Here is an 18,088-nt window from a genome sequence, read left to right as displayed (position 1 = left end):
AGATTAGTGTCCATGGTTGCTATTTGAGTTTGACACCACTGGCCTAGAGCATAAGCGCTTGAGAGACTTGGGGATGATCCCACAACCATTATGTGTCAGGGGCAGGACTTGAACCCAAGACTTCCTGGTTTTAAGGCTGGCTCTCTCCTCACTATACCATGGCTGCCTCTGTCATTTGGAGTATTATGTTGTGGTGGTGGTTGTTGTTTTTTCTGGGATTTTCTTGGCAAGGATACTGGAGTGGTTTGCCATTTCCTTCTCCATCTCATTTTACAGATAAGAAACTAAGGAAAATAGGGTTCAGTGACTTGCCCAAGGTCACACATCTAGTAAGTGTCTGAGGTGGGATTTGAACACAGGAAGATGAGTCTTCCTGACTTCTGCCCAGTCCTCTATCCACTACTTCATCTAGTTGCCTTTGGGGTATTATAGAATTTTTTATTCCAGTGAATTTTATCCATCCAGATATACATTGCTCTGGCAATTTAACTTTTGAGAGCAGCATAGCTTCCAGTTTCAGAGGAATAAGGTACTCTAGATAGGTTATCAAGGCAGGGGCCTTAGACACAGGGAACAAGACAGGCACCTCCTTACTGGAATTGGAGGACAAGGCGGATATTGATCACAAGTCTCAGGGCAGGAGCCCAGCCACCTGAACCTGGGAAGAAGGCCAGCATGGTTGGCTCAGTGTTAAGTCCCTGAGCTATATAGGTCCATGAGTTAAGGCTTTACTGCCTCTGGTTTGATGCCTCCTAGAGCCTGAAATGGAACCAAGCCTACAAGTACTTAGTACAGCTATGGGAATGAGAGAGACACAATGGCAGGAGCTAGTCCTAAGAGATTTCCCATCAGGGACATTTCAGTGACTGGTTAGCCCCACCCCCTTCCTTAAAGGTCTCTATGTGTTTAATCCTTAGGTGACTTTATATCCAATTTTAACCTTGAGAAATAGTCAACATTTGATTAATATTCCTCAAGCCTCATATTTACCAACCATGTTATGCCCGTCCTCAAGAACATACAAATGGAATGCTTGGATGAGAGTCTTCAGTTAATCCTCCATTGCTTAGAAACAGTGTAGCATAGCCAACAACAACATTGGGCCACCTTTGGCAAGAGAACACCTTCAGATTGGAGACACCCGGGGAGGCCCCATCACAAAGTTTTTCCTCTACATAAAATTTAATTGGTCCACAGAAGTATTGAACCATGACCGTAGCCATAATCAGCATTGTGCTCAAACCATCCCAGTAAAAAAAACCAATTTTTTTTATTTTAATTAAAACACAAATTTCTTTCTTATGTTTATGTATATGACCCAAAGCAAGTCACTTAACCTGCCTTGACTTCTTCTCTGTATAATGGACACAATTATAACACCTACATCTCAGGGTTGTCATAAGGATAAAATGAGGCAATTTTTAATTGTTTTGCAAATCTTAAAGTGCTATGTAAATACTAGCTGTTGTTATTGTTGTTAGAAGGAATAGAGAAGACTAAGATCAGAAATCACAAAGAAGAAAACTTCAGAGGATATTAGGGAACCATTCTTAGATCATATGTTGAAAATCACAAGATAATTGGCCTTCCCTAGTCTTGACTCACGGTCCAATGAAGGATTAGATCTGGATCTGTTCTTTCAAATGACTCTGTCCCTCTTTGCTGTGTGGTTCCAGTGCCTTCTCTGGTCCTAGATTGCGAGGTTCTTTTGCTGCCAATCTTTCTCTCTCCTGAGCTCTCCCCCTGTTTTCAGTACTCCAACATTCTACTGCCAGGTTAGTATCATTAACTGGTGCAGGTACCCAGCAATCTAGATCAGTTTTTAAACTATTTTTTTTTTTGATTCATGGTCTCCTTTGGCAGTCTGCTGAAGCCTGTGGACCCCTTTTTGGAATGAAATTATTAAATGCATAAAGTACAGTACGTAGGATTACAAAGGAAATAAATTAGATTGAAATAGGTGTCCCAGAAATCTTAATGTAGTTTTAAGTTGTTAGACCTTAAAGTTTCTTTTTCTTTGTGATTTCTCTTTCTGATTCTTTTTTTCTCTTCAAACACTTAAAGCTTTAAACTGTGCTAAGACTTTTGGGACTCCCTGTATATCTGCCACTGGGTACATGCCTATAACCTCTGTTGCTGGAAAGACTGAGGTTGGTGAATGGCTTGAGTTTCAGTAGGGCTAATGCTGATCAGAAATCCACATTACATTTGCCACCAATCTGGTCCCCAAGAGTGTACATTCACTAGGCTGCTTAAGGAAGTTCAAGTCAGAAACAAAAACAAAAAAAGGTCAAAGTTTCTATGCCAATCAATGATGGGTCTGGACCCATGAGTGGCAGCTACACTTCCAGCCTGGACAGTATGGGGAAATTTAATTATCAAAATATTTTAAAATAACACCACAACCAGACTTAAGTCGCTGCTCAGGGGCAGCTAGGTGGTGCAGTGAATAGAGCACCAGCCCTGGAGTCAGGAGGACCTGAGTTCAAATGTGAACTCAGACACTTAACACTAGCCATGTGACCTTGGGCAAGCCACTTAACCCCAATTGCCCTGCCATCCTCCCTCAAAAAAAAAAAAGTCACTGCTCTAGGGGTTTCTTTGTAATCTGATGTATTTTATCCTATATGAATGGAGCAGTTTTGAGCACTTGCCTCTCTTCAAGTCCCCACAAAGCTCAACCTTGTCATCTGTGTCTGCCCTCAATGATCCACATATAGAAAGAACTTGCTTCTTGTGCATGTCAAGTCTTCATCACCTAATGGGGAAGAGGAACAGCACTTATTATGCTCAACTTGGTGACTGCAATTCATATTTGTTTTAATGACAGATATGCTAAATGCTCTTTTGTTTTCTATACCTTTAAACTGGTTTATTAAGCATGGGATTTAAAACCTTCAGTCTTCTTTCCCCCACTCCTTCCTTCTCACTTCAGTTTTTCATTATTTTTAAGTGGTTCTTTTGACTCACCACCAAATCTTTAACATTTTTGTCAACCAGGTTCTCAAGGATTTAAATTGATTCTTTTTTCTCTTTAATGTTCAATGTCCCAATGATATCTTGAAAGGGGAGTGAGTTGGTGCTATTATATTCATGGGTCACCATTTCACCTCTGTTTAAAGAAGTATGTCAGGAAGGGAATAAGCATTTATTAAAGGCAAGCACCTCACACATATTTCCTTATTTGATATTCACTAGAATCCTGTGAGGTAGATGCTATTATTACCCCTATTTTACAATTTACAGAGGAAAATGAGGCAGAAAACAGTTAAGTGACTTGCCCAGGGTCACAACAAGTGACAGTCTTCCTGACTCCAGGTCTGGCACTCTATACCCTGTGCCACCTAGCTACCTTAGTTTCTATTGAGCTTTTTATAATTTGGGCTTATCAAATGTGTCTAATAAGGGCATGTATTTTCAAAAGAAATTTATAAAACTGATTTTTTGCATAAAGATAACATCACATTATTAATATAGCTTGCATTTGTTGGGAACACTATCATTTACAAAGAACTTTCATTTATATTATCTCATGATTCTCATTTATATATCTTGATTCTCAATCTATTACCTTACAACTTGTGAGGTAGGCAGGTCAGCAATCATTAGCCTATATATTCAGTGCTTGAATTTCTTCCCAGGACAAATGCATTTCTGGCTTTATAATGAATACTAACTAGTGAGAGAAAGGAGCTTTGCTTAACAGAGAGCTGCCTTTCAGCAATGTTTTACTGTAATGTATCTCTTCCAGTAAGCAAAGGGTACCAGTAATGGTTGTGGGTTTGTGCTAGTCTCTCACTGAGAGGCCCCATAGTGACCAATGGCACTCGTTTGTGAGAAAAGCTTGGGTGTGTCTGTGGAACAAGGCGAAACTCTGGTGGTTTCATAATAAAATTCTTGCTTATGGGCCAAGGGCCCAGGTTCCTTTCCATTCCTCTGTAATTCTACTTGAAAGCTAGTGGAACTAAGCAGTCTAAGGAGCTGGATGAAAGCTGTAGTCTTATCAAACAAATGAATTAAAATCCCACTGTTGAGTGGGTTTTGGCTTATTTATCAATTTAGGAGGGAAAAAATTAAGTTAATTTAGACATTGTAAAAAGTTGGCCAATTTGGACTCCAACTTTGATTTGGGGGGGGGGTGGAAAGAGGAAAGAAAGTTTAACATAAAATGTCACAAAATCTCTTTCTCTTTCTCTCTCTCTCTCTCTCTCTCTCTCTCTGTCTCTCTCTCTTTCTCTTTACAGGTCTAAGAGTGATAATATTGAAGCTTAATTGTCCAAGATGCCTGTTCCTCCCCCTCCAGCACCTCCACCCCCACCAACATTTGCCCTGGTGAGTGTCTAAGTAGATAAAGACAAGTGTATATTTGTTTTAAGCATATTTGCTCTTCTGGCTTGAATAATAAATGATCAGATTGACCCAGGTGCACAATGTAAGCAAACCTCAAACCAAGCTGGCACAAATAACATTAAACATTTTTTTCAAGTGTCCATTTGTTTCAAGTTTCTCTGTAAATGTTTTAAGTCTTTCATATAGTCTGATTAGATCTCACTCCGCCCTCTTCAACCTCACTAAAATAAGACTTGCAAAGGACACAGTGTTCCAAAGGCTGACTCTTTTGGTCATTCATTGATACACTTTGTCTAGTTCTAATTAGTAGTCAGAGATAGACAGATAAACAGCCACTCATCCTGAGGTCTGTCCCCTACTCTTGACCTACTTCCATTCTAGAAATTAGTTCAGTTCTGTTTGAACTCAGTGGCAATGGGTCAATCCTGACTGGGGTTGATCTTTCACTAACTTTTGACCCAAACTGCCTTTAATTCAGTTTAATTCAATGACCATTTATTAAGTGGCAAAAGGTTGAGAATGCAAAGACAGAAAAGTCCACTGCCCTCAAAGGGCTTACATTCTATTTCCCTGATGTTACATGACATTCTTCTTATCTACCAGGTTCTTCTAGTTTAAATGCTCTTTTGTAGGACCATAAATTTGTGTTTAAGTATTTATTTTTAAAAAATCATTTCTCCCATTTGTACTTAAGCACTATATATACTATTTTGCACAGCTGACTATTTGGCAGTTATGATGATCTGTGTTGGGCATTCTGCTGTAAAACCATAAATACGCAGAAGACTCTAATCTTCCAGGTCTATTACAATACTAAACTCATCAGATCATAGATTTAGATCTGGAGAGTTTTTCAGAGACCAGCTGGTCCAATCCCCTTATCTTATTAGATTCAGTTCCTTAGGGGAAAGTGAGACCCAGGGGAGTTTAACTCACTTTCCCAAGGTCACACAGCTAATAATAATCAGAAACAGGACTTAAGCCTAGTCCCTCGGACTCCAGAGCTAAGACCCGACCACATTTTCCCCTCTATTCTGTCCCTCACATCAAATTTATCCACAAGTCAAAGAGTCAAAGGCTTTGGAGCTAGAAGGTACCTTATAGACCATGATCTTCCAGCCCCTCCTGGTCCAGGTTATCACATTCATTTCACAAAGGAAATGAATTAATTTACCCTGAATCATGCCTAGTTAAATGGCAGAATTAGGATCAGAATCCAGGTCATGTGACTTGTGTTCTTGCCATTGTACATTATCTCCACCTTAGATCAATTCTCCCTCTAAGTGCCTCTAAGATTCATCCTTCTTCTCCAGTTTCCTTGTCACTGTCCATATTATCTGACTTTCTAGAGTAAGTCAATAGTTAAGAAACTGGTATTTCTGCTTTTATTTTCTTTTAGTTCTAATCCATTCTATACATTGTCAGTAGATTCAATTCCCTAAAATACTGATTTTTATCATGATATTCCCTGGCTGTAGAATCTACCATTGCTCCCTGTCCCTGTCATATCAAATCCAAGCTCATCCTAGCATTCAAGGTTCCTCAATTAATGGGACCCACTTTACATATATAGTCTCATCTGCTAACCTTCACCAACAAAGTCCACTTCCCTTCCAATAAGGCTAGTCTCCAATCTTCAACATGTTCCTTAGTCATTCTCATTAACTTGCATTTTCTTATTCTAGCCTGGCCTGATCCCAGTTACCTATGATTCAAAGAAGCTCTTAAGTGTGAAGTAGTTCCAAGGCCAACCTAGTCTACTTACAGTTCAGGTCATTCCCTAAGATACATTCTTACCTCCAACTTGGCTCTGGCTGGAAGTAGAGCTTCTAAAGATGCAGGTGATTGGGTGGTTAGGTGGCTGGCGCAGTGCCGGCCCTGGAGTCAGGAGGACCCGAGTTCGGTTCCGACCTCAAACACTTAACACCTACACACACAAAAAAAAACTAGCTGTGTAACCTTGGGCAAGTTACTTAACCCCAAATGCCCTCCAAAAGGCAAAAAAAAAAAAAATATGCAGCTGACTAAGGCGACCTTATAAAATACAACTATAGTCTACATTTCAGATTCACGCCCATCAAAATATCTGCTATTAATACAATTGTCCCTTGGGTATTTTTTGGCCCTATTGCTTTCCATCTCTGCTTTTTTTTCCTTTTAACTTTTCCCCTCTTTGTCAAGTTATTCATTCAGTAAAAGTTATTCATTTGCTAAGCCAGAACCCTTACTTTTCCACTTTCCAGAGAAACTTTTCAGCTAATTCCATCTTTACTCTTTTATATAACAAATATAAATAGAAAGACAGTGTCTTATAGTGGGATGCACATTGGGTTTGAAATCAGAATTCCAGCTCTGATACTGACTGAACATGGACAACTCACTAAGCCTCAGTTTCCTCATTTGATCTCTCAAACAGGGATCCCTTACTTAAGCTGCTTACCTCCGAGGGATTTTGTGAGATCACTTTATAGAGTGCTGTCTAAATGTAAGGCATTCATACCTTACACTCACATAGACAGTTCACAAAGCACTTTCACTTACATTGTCTTATGGGAAACTGAGGACCAAGTAAAATGCCCTACCCAAGGTCACATAGTAGGCAGTAAAATCAGAACCCAGGCCTTATAATTGATAACCAAGTGCTCCTTCCACTCCATTACCTTTCCTTGATGGCCATACTTATTTCCTTTCTGGTTCCATTATTCTTTAATAGGTTGAAGCCAATCCCACCCTCCCAATCCTAAAGCTACCTTTATCCATTGTGGAAATGGGAATTAGTTTCCTCTAATAATATCTATAACTTGACTACTTAAGGATACATGTTCATTTCAATTAAGCTTGGGATCATAGATCCAGTAAGGCCTTAGAGATGTTAGTTCTGTGACTTCCCCTAGGAAATTACTTTGAATATATTTCATATTTTATTTTCTGTATACATATGATTTCCCTTCTCCCTACCCACCACCACCACCACCACCACTACTAAGGTGGACACCATTTTGGTTTTTTTTTCTTTTTGGAGGGCAATGGGGGTTAAGTGACTTGCCCAAGGTCACATGGCTAGTTTTTGTGTTAAGTGTTTGAGGCCAGAATTGAACTCTGGTCCTCCTGACTCCAGGAACAAAATTGAGTCTTACTGAAGAGATTTGCCCACCATCATATAGACAGAGCCAGTGTTAGAATACAAATTTCCTAATTCCTAGTTTAGTGCTTTTTCTACTATACAAAGGAATTAAGGCCTTCTGTAATCTGGGAGTTAAATTGAGAGGATAAAGTGCCAGGCCTGGAGTCAAAAAGACTCACCTGAGTTCAAACATCTACTGAGTATGTGACCTCAGGCAAGTCCTTAACCCTGTTTGCCTCAGTTTCCTCATATATAAAATGAACAGGAGAAGGAAATGGCAAACCATTCCAGTATCTTTGCCAGGAAAACTTTCCCAAATGGTATCGTGAAAGTCATACATGACTGAAACAAGTGAACAACAATAACAGACATTATTATTACCCAGCTGAGAGCAGAGCCCTGAAGAAATGAAATTTAGGAGATGAAAGGAGAGATAGGGCTAGTCCCGCCTAGTCTGTTGCTCTAGGGAACACATCCAAAAGGGATCCTCATAGCCATAAAATTCACCAAGACTGCCTCTTGGGTCCCTACATTACTATATCTGAGATCTAGCACTTCAAGAATTGCCCTATGGCCAATCTGGATTGGCCAAACTAGGTAATAACAATAAAAATCATTTCTGTAGCATTTTAAAATTTGCGAATAATTTTATGTTAGCTCATTCATACTCACTAAAATTCTGGAAGGTGGGTGCTATTATTATCCCCAAGGAAACTTAGGCTAAGAGAATTTACATGACTTGCCCAGGGTCACATAGCTAGTAAACATCAGAGACAGGATTCAAACTCAGGTCTTTTTGACTCCTAAATCCAGCATGCCGGTCACTGTGCTTAAGTAATCCTTGGACCAGACTTTCATGCTACACATTATTTTTTCCATATGTAAATTGGTAAACTTTACTAAAACCTTTGACTACTAAATGGGAATATTCATGAGGAGAGGGGCCATTTCTATTTAATCTTTTCATCTCTTCCAGTAGCATGGGACCTGGTGACAACAGATTATATGTCTGTATGTTAAAAAAAAAAAAAAAACAACCCAGGACCAGATTGGCCACTTTTTTAAGCCTTTTGACTCTTAGAAACCATCTAGGGAGTCATATTGGGGTCATGTCCTGCACCAGTGGAGGGAGTACTCACACTGATGAAATCCTGGAAGTGCTGGAGTCAATCAATAAGCATTTATTAAGTTATGTGCCAGAAACTGTGCTGAGCATAGTTTGGAAGCATCACAGCTAGCCAGCAGCTGCTGCAGTGCTATGCATATTTATTTTTCACCTAGATTAGCAGATAACCTACAACTTCTATCTTGGAAAAATGCCATGGAATCCTGACAGGTTAAGTCATTTTCCTAGAGTTAGATAGTCAGTCTGGGTCAGAGATGGGACCTGAGCCTAAGTTATCTAGTCTTCCAGACAGCCCCTCATCCACTAGGACATTTTGCTTCTTGCTGAGCACAGAGCAGGCATTTAGTACATGCTTATTGAATTAGATGGACACTTGAAGCACTTCCTGAATCTATCCTTTGGAAATCAAACCCTGGATGCCACCTGGAAAGCCTTCTGTGTCCTAATATTAAAATTCCCTTTTGTCCCTGGTCAGCCAAGCCAATGTCTATCTATTACAATCCAACAACAGTGGCAAGAATTTTCTGAGTCTTCTATCCAGGAGCAACTTTCCTGCACTAAAAATGAATGTTATTTATTGCTGCATCTGCCCCCAGATTATCTCCATCTTAAATTTTAAAAAGCCACATTTGTATCATTGTCAAACTTCCCCAAGATGTATAACCTGTTGCCATGCTTCTTAATTAGGAGTTTCCTCTGCCAACACTGCCCCCACTGAATGTTACAGTTCGTGGTCTTAATCTTCCTGATAAATAACAAGTTTGCATGTTACTTTTCAGGCAAACACAGAGAAACCTTCCTTGAACAAATCCGAACAGGCTGGAAGAAATGCTCTCCTTTCTGACATTAGCAAAGGGAAAAAGCTCAAGAAAACAGTCACCAATGACCGAAGTGCACCGATATTGGACAGTAAGTACCCCAAAAAAATTATTTTTAAGATGTGATGGTTTGTGACCTAATAATCAAATCCAAACAATTCTGCTAATGCCAGCTGCGATTCTGGCAGATGGAGGTACTCTATTACTCATGGGGTGCCAGGGCCCTCGTGGCCTTCTTGCATGAATGCTGCAGGAAGCTGGCATAATCATGCTTTGTCCCGGGCACACAGGGGCTCCTTTCTGAGGCACTCAAAGTACTTTGTACATTTTAACTCATTGCTCCTCATTCCCTGCCCGGGTCAGGAGCATGGAGTCATATTCTTTTTTAGAGATTGAGATGATATAGCCCATGATGTACTGATTGTTTTATCCAGTGTAAAGTCTAATGCCAGGAAACCTTGACATTTTGTCTCTCCCACATTGTAATTACCAGGCATTGCTACTTAGGAGCATAAGAAAATACCCTTGAAGGCAATCTAGTACTAAGGCATGGCTGGGCTTCAGGACTGTTAGAGCCCACAGCACTAGACCTAGCCTCTCTACCAGTCAGACAAAGTGGAAATAAATCCTGTCCATATCGAAATATAACCTCTCTAGACTCCAGTTAGGCTGGAGTTGACCTTCCTAAGTCATATGCCCTGGTGGACATATGACTGACTGAAGTGGGCAGGAAACCAGGAGCAGGAGGAGAATTTGTGGAAGTCTTGCCTGTCAGGTGAGTAAGAAGGTAGAAATATCAACGTTGGGGGGAGAACACTGGTTAAAGAGCAGAGGAGTTGAAGAGAGAAGGAAATGGAGAAGAGGAAACTGATGGAGATCTCTGACTACTGCTCCTTGACTAAGCAGTGGTTATTGAGCAACAGCATGTTCCCCACCCCTCAAAGGGGAAGTACAGAGTTTGTGACTTTTGATTCGAAACTATCTATGCTCCAAAGCCAAATGTCTACAAGATGGATGTTGTTGTAGTATAACCCCTCAATTCTCCTGAGAAAATGTCACCCAGTTCTCTTTCCATGGCAACACGCAGCCTCCTTTCCCCCCTAGCAGCTTACTTCAGTAGCATAACCTGTTAGCAGATGGTGGTTTGATTTTATTGTTTGGGGGTTGTTTGGTTTGGGGGTGGGGGTGAAGGGGAAGGGTAGAGGTCCAAACCTATGATTTCATCAGTATAAGAACTTGTGTACTCCATTGATGAAGGTTAGCATCTCATCTGTAACATAAAAGTCTTAAAGATTTGACTGATGGTCACTGAAAGGTCAAGTGACTTTTTCTCTGTCAGGCAGCAATTATGTGTCAGAAACAAGACTTGAACATTGGTCTTCCTTATTACAAGGCCAGCCTCTTATCCATGATACCCACTTCTTAGGAATCTTTAAAATGTGTTCTACATCCTGTTGGAACAAGACCCTATCAAATAAGTATTCTTGTACTCTCTGTTCATAAATGGGCCGGTAAATAGCCATATGTCTGTTTACATAGGTTGTGCAAACAATCAAGGCCGAGGCCTGTTTTGAATCATAGAATCTAGTACTTGGGGAGGGTGGGGGTGATAGAGACCTAATTTATAAGTGTACTGTCATTGTGCTTAGCTTTGAAATGTTAGTCCTGACTTAATTAGCTTTTAAATTCACTCAAATTGGTGGTGGTAGCTTTACAAAAGTATTTACTATATAGAAGCTTTCTGTGATGGTTTAAAAAAAAACCAACTAGAAATTAAGGGGATGCCTTAGCATTACTTGGGCTTGGCTGAATAAATTATGGTATATGAATGTGATGGAACAATAATTATATCTATCACTAATATTGTACTTTAAGGTTTGCCAAGCACTTTACAAATATGATCTCTTTTCATTCTCATAACAACTCTGGGAGGTAGGTGCTGCTATTATCCTAATTTTATAAATGAGGAAACTGAAACAGACAGCAGTTAAGTGACTTGACCAAAGTCACACAGCTAGAAAGCGTCTAAGGTTGGATTTGAACTGAGATCTTCCTAACTCCAGGTCCAGCACTCTCTCCACTGTGCCATCTAGCCACCTAATTCTATTAATGCTTATGACAGGATAGGTCCCAAGCCTGGTCTTTCTGAATTATAAAGCTGCACTAATAATAGCTTTGTATTTTGTATTTTAAACAAGGCCAGCTAAATTCATAGATGCTTACAATCAGATGTTTGACTACCAGTGATTTTTTTTTCAGTCACAGCAACTCATGAAAGCTTTCTGCTTAGGTGTGGAAGGGTAGGAGTCCCATTGGTGGAGGGAATGCCCACAAAGATTAAACCACAGATTCTTGAAATGTTTAAGGACAAGTAAGATAATATCCCTACTGGGAATGAAGATTAAAGATGTGAATAGAATTTTCTTTTTTCAGATTAGTGAATTTAATTTTGGGAGGGAAAGCTGAGGAGACATTTTAGGTTTTTTTGCTTGTTTTTGTCCTCCCATGAACCAAATTTCTCAGAATATATGGACTCAGGCAGCATGTTACTATGGAAGGAACTCTGGCTTTGGAGTCTGAGGACCTGGGCTCTTCCATTTACTTACCTTGGTTGCCTTAGGTAAACCAAGAGGGATATGATATATAAAGTGCTTTGCAAATGTTAAAGGCATATATAAATGCTGGCTGTTATTGTCACTTAATCTCTTCTGGCCTCAGTTTCCTCCTCTGTAAAATGAGAGAGTTGAACGAGATGGACTTCTGAAGCTCCTTCTAACTTTAAAGTCATGTAATCCTACAAAGCACTAATCCTACAAAACTCACATGCATTATTTAGGAAGAAATAACCTCCTGATTACAAGCTTTCCAAACCCTGCTATGAGGCGATGACAAATGCCACAATGTGAACTTTGTTTCCCCAGCACAAGCAGCTTGCTTCCCAGCACACTGAGAGGCAAACACCAGGCAGAGAAGATTTCACAGAATCCCAGATCCAGATCCTTTTGGTTGGGGAAAGAGAAAGGCCGAGGGGAATCAGTGCATGTTAGGGACTAGTGGATCACCCACTCTTTTTTTCTATTCTGTACTCCTTTGTTATTACTACGGAAATTCCTGCATTTTCATAGCTGGTATGGAGGGAAGAGAGATGTGGTATTTGAGGTGGGGAGGAGGTAAAGACCTGGGCTTTATCATTAAGGCCCTTCAGAAAAAAGCCACAAAGTATAGGGAGAAGTACTGTAGTGAAGAAGAATCCAAAGAGTACTCATCCTGCTTTCCAGGTAGACCCTTGTTTTATTGGGGGGGTGTGTGTGTGTGTGTGTGTGTGTGTGTGTGTGTGTGTGTGTGTGTGTAAATATATACACACACATCTATATACATATATACATGTATATATCTCTTTGAATTGTCATTATTGTTTCTGCAATTCTAGGGCTTGATGAAAAAGTAAATGTAAAATAGCATTGGTGTTTTCTGTTTGCACTAAAGATTTCGTTTTCCTCTCTCTGTAGAACCTAAAGGATCTGGTGGTGGAGGCAGTGGCTTTGGAGGAGGCGGCGGTGGTGGTGGATTTGGTGGAGGTGGTGGTGGTGCTACTGCAGGTGGTTTCGGAGGGAGTGGTCCACCTGGTTTAGGAGGATTATTCCAGGCAGGAATGCCAAAGCTGAGATCCACCGCCAACCGAGATAATGGTAATGACATGAACAAACCTTTCTTCCTTATTTACTAGGCTGATGTGTGTCTCCACTGCTGTCATATTTCACAGGATCATAGTTTGAAGGGACATTGGAGGCCATCTTGTCCCAATGCCTTCCTTTAGAGATGAGTAAACTGAGATGGTTTAGGTGAGACGGTTTAAGCGACCTTTCCAGTTCACAAAGATAGTGGCAGGGATAAGATCTGTTGTAGCCTCTGATCCTAATTCCACTGCTCTTTGTGCTGTCCCATGCTTTTTAAAAATTATGGCCTATTGTAAACTAAGGCTATTTTTAAAAGGAATATAGTATATTTAACAACATTTTCTCTACCAATATCAGACTGTAGTAACATATGGAATAGTCCTATACTTTAGGGAAATATTTTTCCAGGGCAAGCTGGGTTCAGAGAAAGAACAGCATCTTTGGCTCTCTGTTAATGGAACTCTGCCTAGTGGCTTGGCATCCTGGGAATTTGCCCTGCCTCCTTTTTGCAAGTTGTCTGACTCTGTTCTCCAGTGTATATTTTAGATCACTTTCCAAAATCAGTCTATAGCATTTAGATAATAACCATCAAATGTGGGAATAATTTTCTTGAAGTCACAGGGGATTTGCAAACCCCTAGCACCCTCCTAGAAAAGGGTTAGGTCAGTAGGAGGCATTCATTGAATTCCTGATGATGATAATAGAATTTCAATCCCATTGATTCTGGGAATATGCTGATGGGACTCTCCAAAGCAGCAATCAAGCCACCAAACATCTGCTCTGAGTTGATAACAGCACAATTAAAACTTGAAACATTTCCCCTACCTCTATTAGTTGTGCTCAAATGAAAACAGTAGCCTGCTCCAAGAGACTTTCTCCTTTCTATCCAGAGACATAAGAAATCACCTTAGAAAATGCTACTTAAAGTGCTCACTTGACTGAAGAGGGAGGAGTAAATTCTTATTTCTTACCCAGCCTACTTCAGTATCCTTTGTTGTAGTTTAGTTGTGTCTGAGTCTTTGTGACCCCATTTGGGGTTTTCTAGGCAAAGATAGTAGAATGGTTTGCCATTTTCTTCTCCAGCTCATTTTACATATGAGGAAACTGAGGCAAACAGGGATAAATGACTTGCCCAGTCACACTGCTAGTGAGTGTCTGAGTTCGGATTTAAACTCAGATCTTCCTGACTACAGGCCCTGTGCTCTATCCCCTGTGCCACTTGGCTACAGTATCCTGTAAGAAATGTTAAAATGTCCTTTGAAAAGATGCAAAATACACACACACACACACACACACACACACACACACACGTATGCTCGCGCTCTTATCTGACAAAACTGTTCAATGTTCTGCTTCCTTCTAATCTAGCAGGAAGTCTCAAGACCCAGAGACTTAATGTATATCATAGTAGGCCTAACCATATCCCTTCACAAGTCTTCCCTTTGATGGAAAAGTGTGGCCAGTATATTCTGGTGCACCAGGCTCAGCAGAGGGTCCTCCTCTGGCCAATACAAACTCTTATACCAGAATTATTACATCCAGTTCACCTTTAATGTTTCACATCCTCCCTCCTCCAATTGTTGCCATTCTACTCATGTTCCTCCACCTGAGTTGACCAACCCTCTGGTTTGTAATCCCATGTAAGGCACTTGATCTCTCTGCCTCAGTTTCCTCTTCTATAAAATGGGTATAATAATAGTAACTACCTCCCAGGGTTATGAAGAAGATCAAATGAAATGACAGAAGCAAAGTGCCTTGAAAACTTTTAATGGCATACAAATTTTTGACTGATACTTAGATCTTCTTGACTTTGATTTTTCTCAGATATTCAACTTTTTTCCCCTATGTATTCATGATTAGTAATCTCAGACAACTGACCTGGGATACAGCAGGCCCTTCTCAGGCCTGGCTCTGAATACTTTAATCCTTCACTTACTACTATCTTGTGTGTGGTAAAACCTGCTGGTCCAAAGCAGAGTTTCTCAAATTGTAAAACTCAATTTCTAAGATTATTATGAACTTTCCTGTACTGTTTTTTTCAATTTTTTTATGTTATTTAAAATTTTACATTCCAAATTCTATCCCTTCCTCCCTTTCCCGCTCTGAGATGGTAAGCAATCAGATATGGGTTTTACATGTACAATTATGTTAAACGTTTCCATATGATTATGAGTTCTAAGGAGATGAATATTGTTCAGTCTTGTCTGACTCTTCAAGAACCCATTTCTAGTTTTTTGGCAAAGATACTGGTATGGTCTCCCATTTCCTTCTCCAGGAAAGTGAGGCAAGCAGGTTGAAGTGATTTGCCCAGGGTCACACAGCTAGAAAGTGTCTGAGGCCAGATTTGAACTCAGGAAGATGAGTCTCCCTGACTCTAGGCCCAGAACTCTATGCACTACCTAGCTTCCCTAAGGAGATGAATATTTTTTCAGCTTAGTTATCTCATGTAGTTGGTCATAGATTTAGAACTGGAAGGGACATTAGAATTCATTCAGTCCAACCCCACTCTACCCACCCACCATCACCATTTAGCAGATGAGAAAACTAGGTCCCAGAGAGATTGACAACTCCTCTGAGATCACATAGCTACTAAGTGGCAGAGGTAGATTTCAAACCATGGTCCACTGAGTCCAAATCTGTGTATGCTTCCATCACCCTCTGCTGACAGCTCCATTGGTTCACTATGTAATAAGGCTGCCCTGGTCTACCTGAAAATATCCCTCAGAAAAGAATTCAGTTGTCCTGCTAAAGTTCAGTCCTGCTAAAAAGTACTTCCGTTAATGCCAGCTGTCTTTTTATTTTACCCTATTTTTGTTTGCCAGACTTTTGTCTGACAGCCTTTGCTTTTTCCTTGTGGAGAGACACAAGTTTATCCTATCTTTTTTTCACCTACCTGTAGAACAGTTATTTTGAATCCAGTGAGAAGACCTAGTAAACAGAGTATGAGAGTGGGAAACTAAGCACAGTCTTTATACCTGGGAAGACTATTTTTAAACTGTATGATAGAAATGCTCATTGTTTTTCAGTTAATTTTTTAATAGTATAAACTTAAATAATAACTTTACTCTAAGTGGCTTGCCCTTAGTGGTAAACAACCCCACATCCACTAATTATCTTGAGAGGTTGGTGCAGAATCTTCTGAAACCCACTGGGCTCATGGGACTAGAAGGAATTTAGAAATCATCCAATTCATCCCCCTACCTCAGGAACTAGCCTAGCTAAATGAATGTGGAGCCAGGGCTGGGGAACCTGAAGCCTTGAGGCCACATGTGGCCTTTAGGTCCTTGGGTGCAGCCTTTTGACTGAGTCCAAGTTTTACAGAACAGATCCTTTCATTGAGGCGATTTGTTCTGTGAAGTTTGGATCCAGTCAAAGGGCCGAACTTGAGGACCCCATGTGGCCTCAAGGCCTCAGGTTCCCCATCTGTGGACCCTTTTCTTGGAATTTTCTAGGAAGCAGTCTTCACATTTGAGGAGGTACGTTGTGTCTTCATTTTTCTTAGGCTGCATCCTCTCTAACCTGGCATCATCTTCTCTAGTTTCAGACTCAGGAGGAATTCGCCCCCCTATTTTGCCCCCGGGAGGAAGAGCTACGTCTGCAAAGCCGTTTTCGCCCCCAGGAGGGGTGGGGCGCTTTCCTACCCCCTCTCCAGGCCACAGGAGTGGTCCTCCCGAGCCCCAGAGGAGCCGCATGCCTCTTCCTCCCAGGCCTGACCTGAGTGCCAAGCCTGACAGCGGCCCGCCTCCCGTGCCCAGCACGCCAAGGCCAACACAGTCCAACCTCCACAACCGCGGCTCTCCCCCGGTGCCCGGGGTACACCGGCAGCCCAGCCTGGGGCCCACTCCTCCCCCTTTTCCTGGGAACCGAAGTGCAGGCTTTGGAGGGCTGCGACAGTCGTCTCCGGGAGCCTCATCTCCTTTCTCCAACAGACCTCCCCTCCCTCCTGCCCCGAGCCGGGCCATGGATGACAAGCCGCCGCCACCTCCTCCTCCGATGGGCAACAGGCCATTGGTCAATAGAGAAGGGGCTCCCCCGCCCCCTCCTCCCCAAAACAATAAGCCTCCAGTGCCTTCCACGCCCCGGCCCTCCTCCTCTTCCCAGGCCCCGCCGCCCCCGCCCCCGCCCAGCAGGCCCGGCCCTCCTCCCGTGCCTCCACTTTCCAGCGGGAATGACGAAATCCCAAGGCTTCCCCAGCGGAACCTGTCCCTCACTTCTGCAGCGCCCTTACCTTCACCGGGGCGTTCAGGTCCGCTTCCTCCCCCACCCAGTGAGAGGCCACCTCCTCCAGTGAGAGATCCACCGAGCAGATCAGGTACGGCCATCTCTGCAGGGACTGTGCAGCCACGCCCACCTGGTATCAGTTAGCAGTGGGCAAACATGTATTAAGCAGTTCCTGTATACCTGTGCTTTGCTTTGCTAAGTGCCCAGGATATAAAGAAAGGCAGAAACATTTCCTACCCTGAAGGAGCTTAAGACTTCTAATGGTGATCAAGAAATCACAATAATGTTGTAATATAAAAATTATTATATATATATATATATATACTATTCTACTATATAACAATATAGTAGAATAATTTATAATAATATAAATACTATTCAGGGACTGGGGATAATAACAGGACCTGTGCTTCCCAGATGAGGAAACTACCTATTAATTCAGGTCAAGGCCTTTTCTGTAACTAAAGTTCTTAGAGCAAAGCAGAGGAGTGTAACCGGAGGCCTGTGGATTTCTTTTTAATATTTTGATAACTGTATTTCATTATTATTGGTTTCCTTTGTAATCTTAGGTATTTTGTTTATGCATTTTAAAATGTCTAGGACCAGACCCATAGGCTTTATTCACTTGACTGCCAAAGGTGTTATAACACAAAAAACTTGACTACACTTGTCTTAAAGAGTTGCTTAGAGCACTGAGAGGTAGCAGTTTAGTTTTTTTTTTTCTTTTTCAATCAAAAAGTATTTAGTAAGGACCTACAGGTGATAGGGATAC

At 41.3% G+C, this 18,088-nt stretch overlaps 1 protein-coding gene and 1 long non-coding RNA gene across 11 annotated transcripts in view; one reads left to right on the top strand and one right to left on the bottom strand.

Annotated features, from left to right (window-relative positions):
- WIPF1 (WAS/WASL interacting protein family member 1) overlaps window positions 1–18,088 on the top strand; it is a 169,795-nt gene that overhangs the window by 142,270 nt on the left and 9,437 nt on the right. For all 10 annotated transcript variants that reach the window (XM_069068444.1, XM_069068441.1, XM_069068443.1 and 7 more), the window contains 4 exons: window positions 4,245–4,332; window positions 9,380–9,509; window positions 12,928–13,107; window positions 16,634–17,407. In XM_069068444.1, the coding sequence (XP_068924545.1) occupies window positions 4,282–4,332; window positions 9,380–9,509; window positions 12,928–13,107; window positions 16,634–17,407 (1,135 nt within the window). In that variant the 5' untranslated portion in view covers window positions 4,245–4,281. The remainder of the gene's footprint in view (window positions 1–4,244; window positions 4,333–9,379; window positions 9,510–12,927; window positions 13,108–16,633; window positions 17,408–18,088) is intronic.
- LOC138146512 (uncharacterized) lies at window positions 2,597–17,445 on the bottom strand. The gene is made up of 3 exons (XR_011164505.1): window positions 17,324–17,445; window positions 6,148–6,277; window positions 2,597–2,758 (listed from the first exon to the last, which is right to left on the bottom strand). It is a non-coding gene; the product is annotated as an uncharacterized lncRNA (long non-coding RNA).

The sequence above is a fragment of the Petaurus breviceps genome, unplaced genomic scaffold, assembly GCF_028583685.1.
Source record: "Petaurus breviceps papuanus isolate PSGF00001 unplaced genomic scaffold, PetGlider_PUasm1.0 90763, whole genome shotgun sequence".
NCBI classification, from domain to species: Eukaryota; Metazoa; Chordata; class Mammalia; order Diprotodontia; family Petauridae; genus Petaurus; species Petaurus breviceps.
This window is presented reverse-complemented; position numbering and strand designations above follow the sequence as displayed.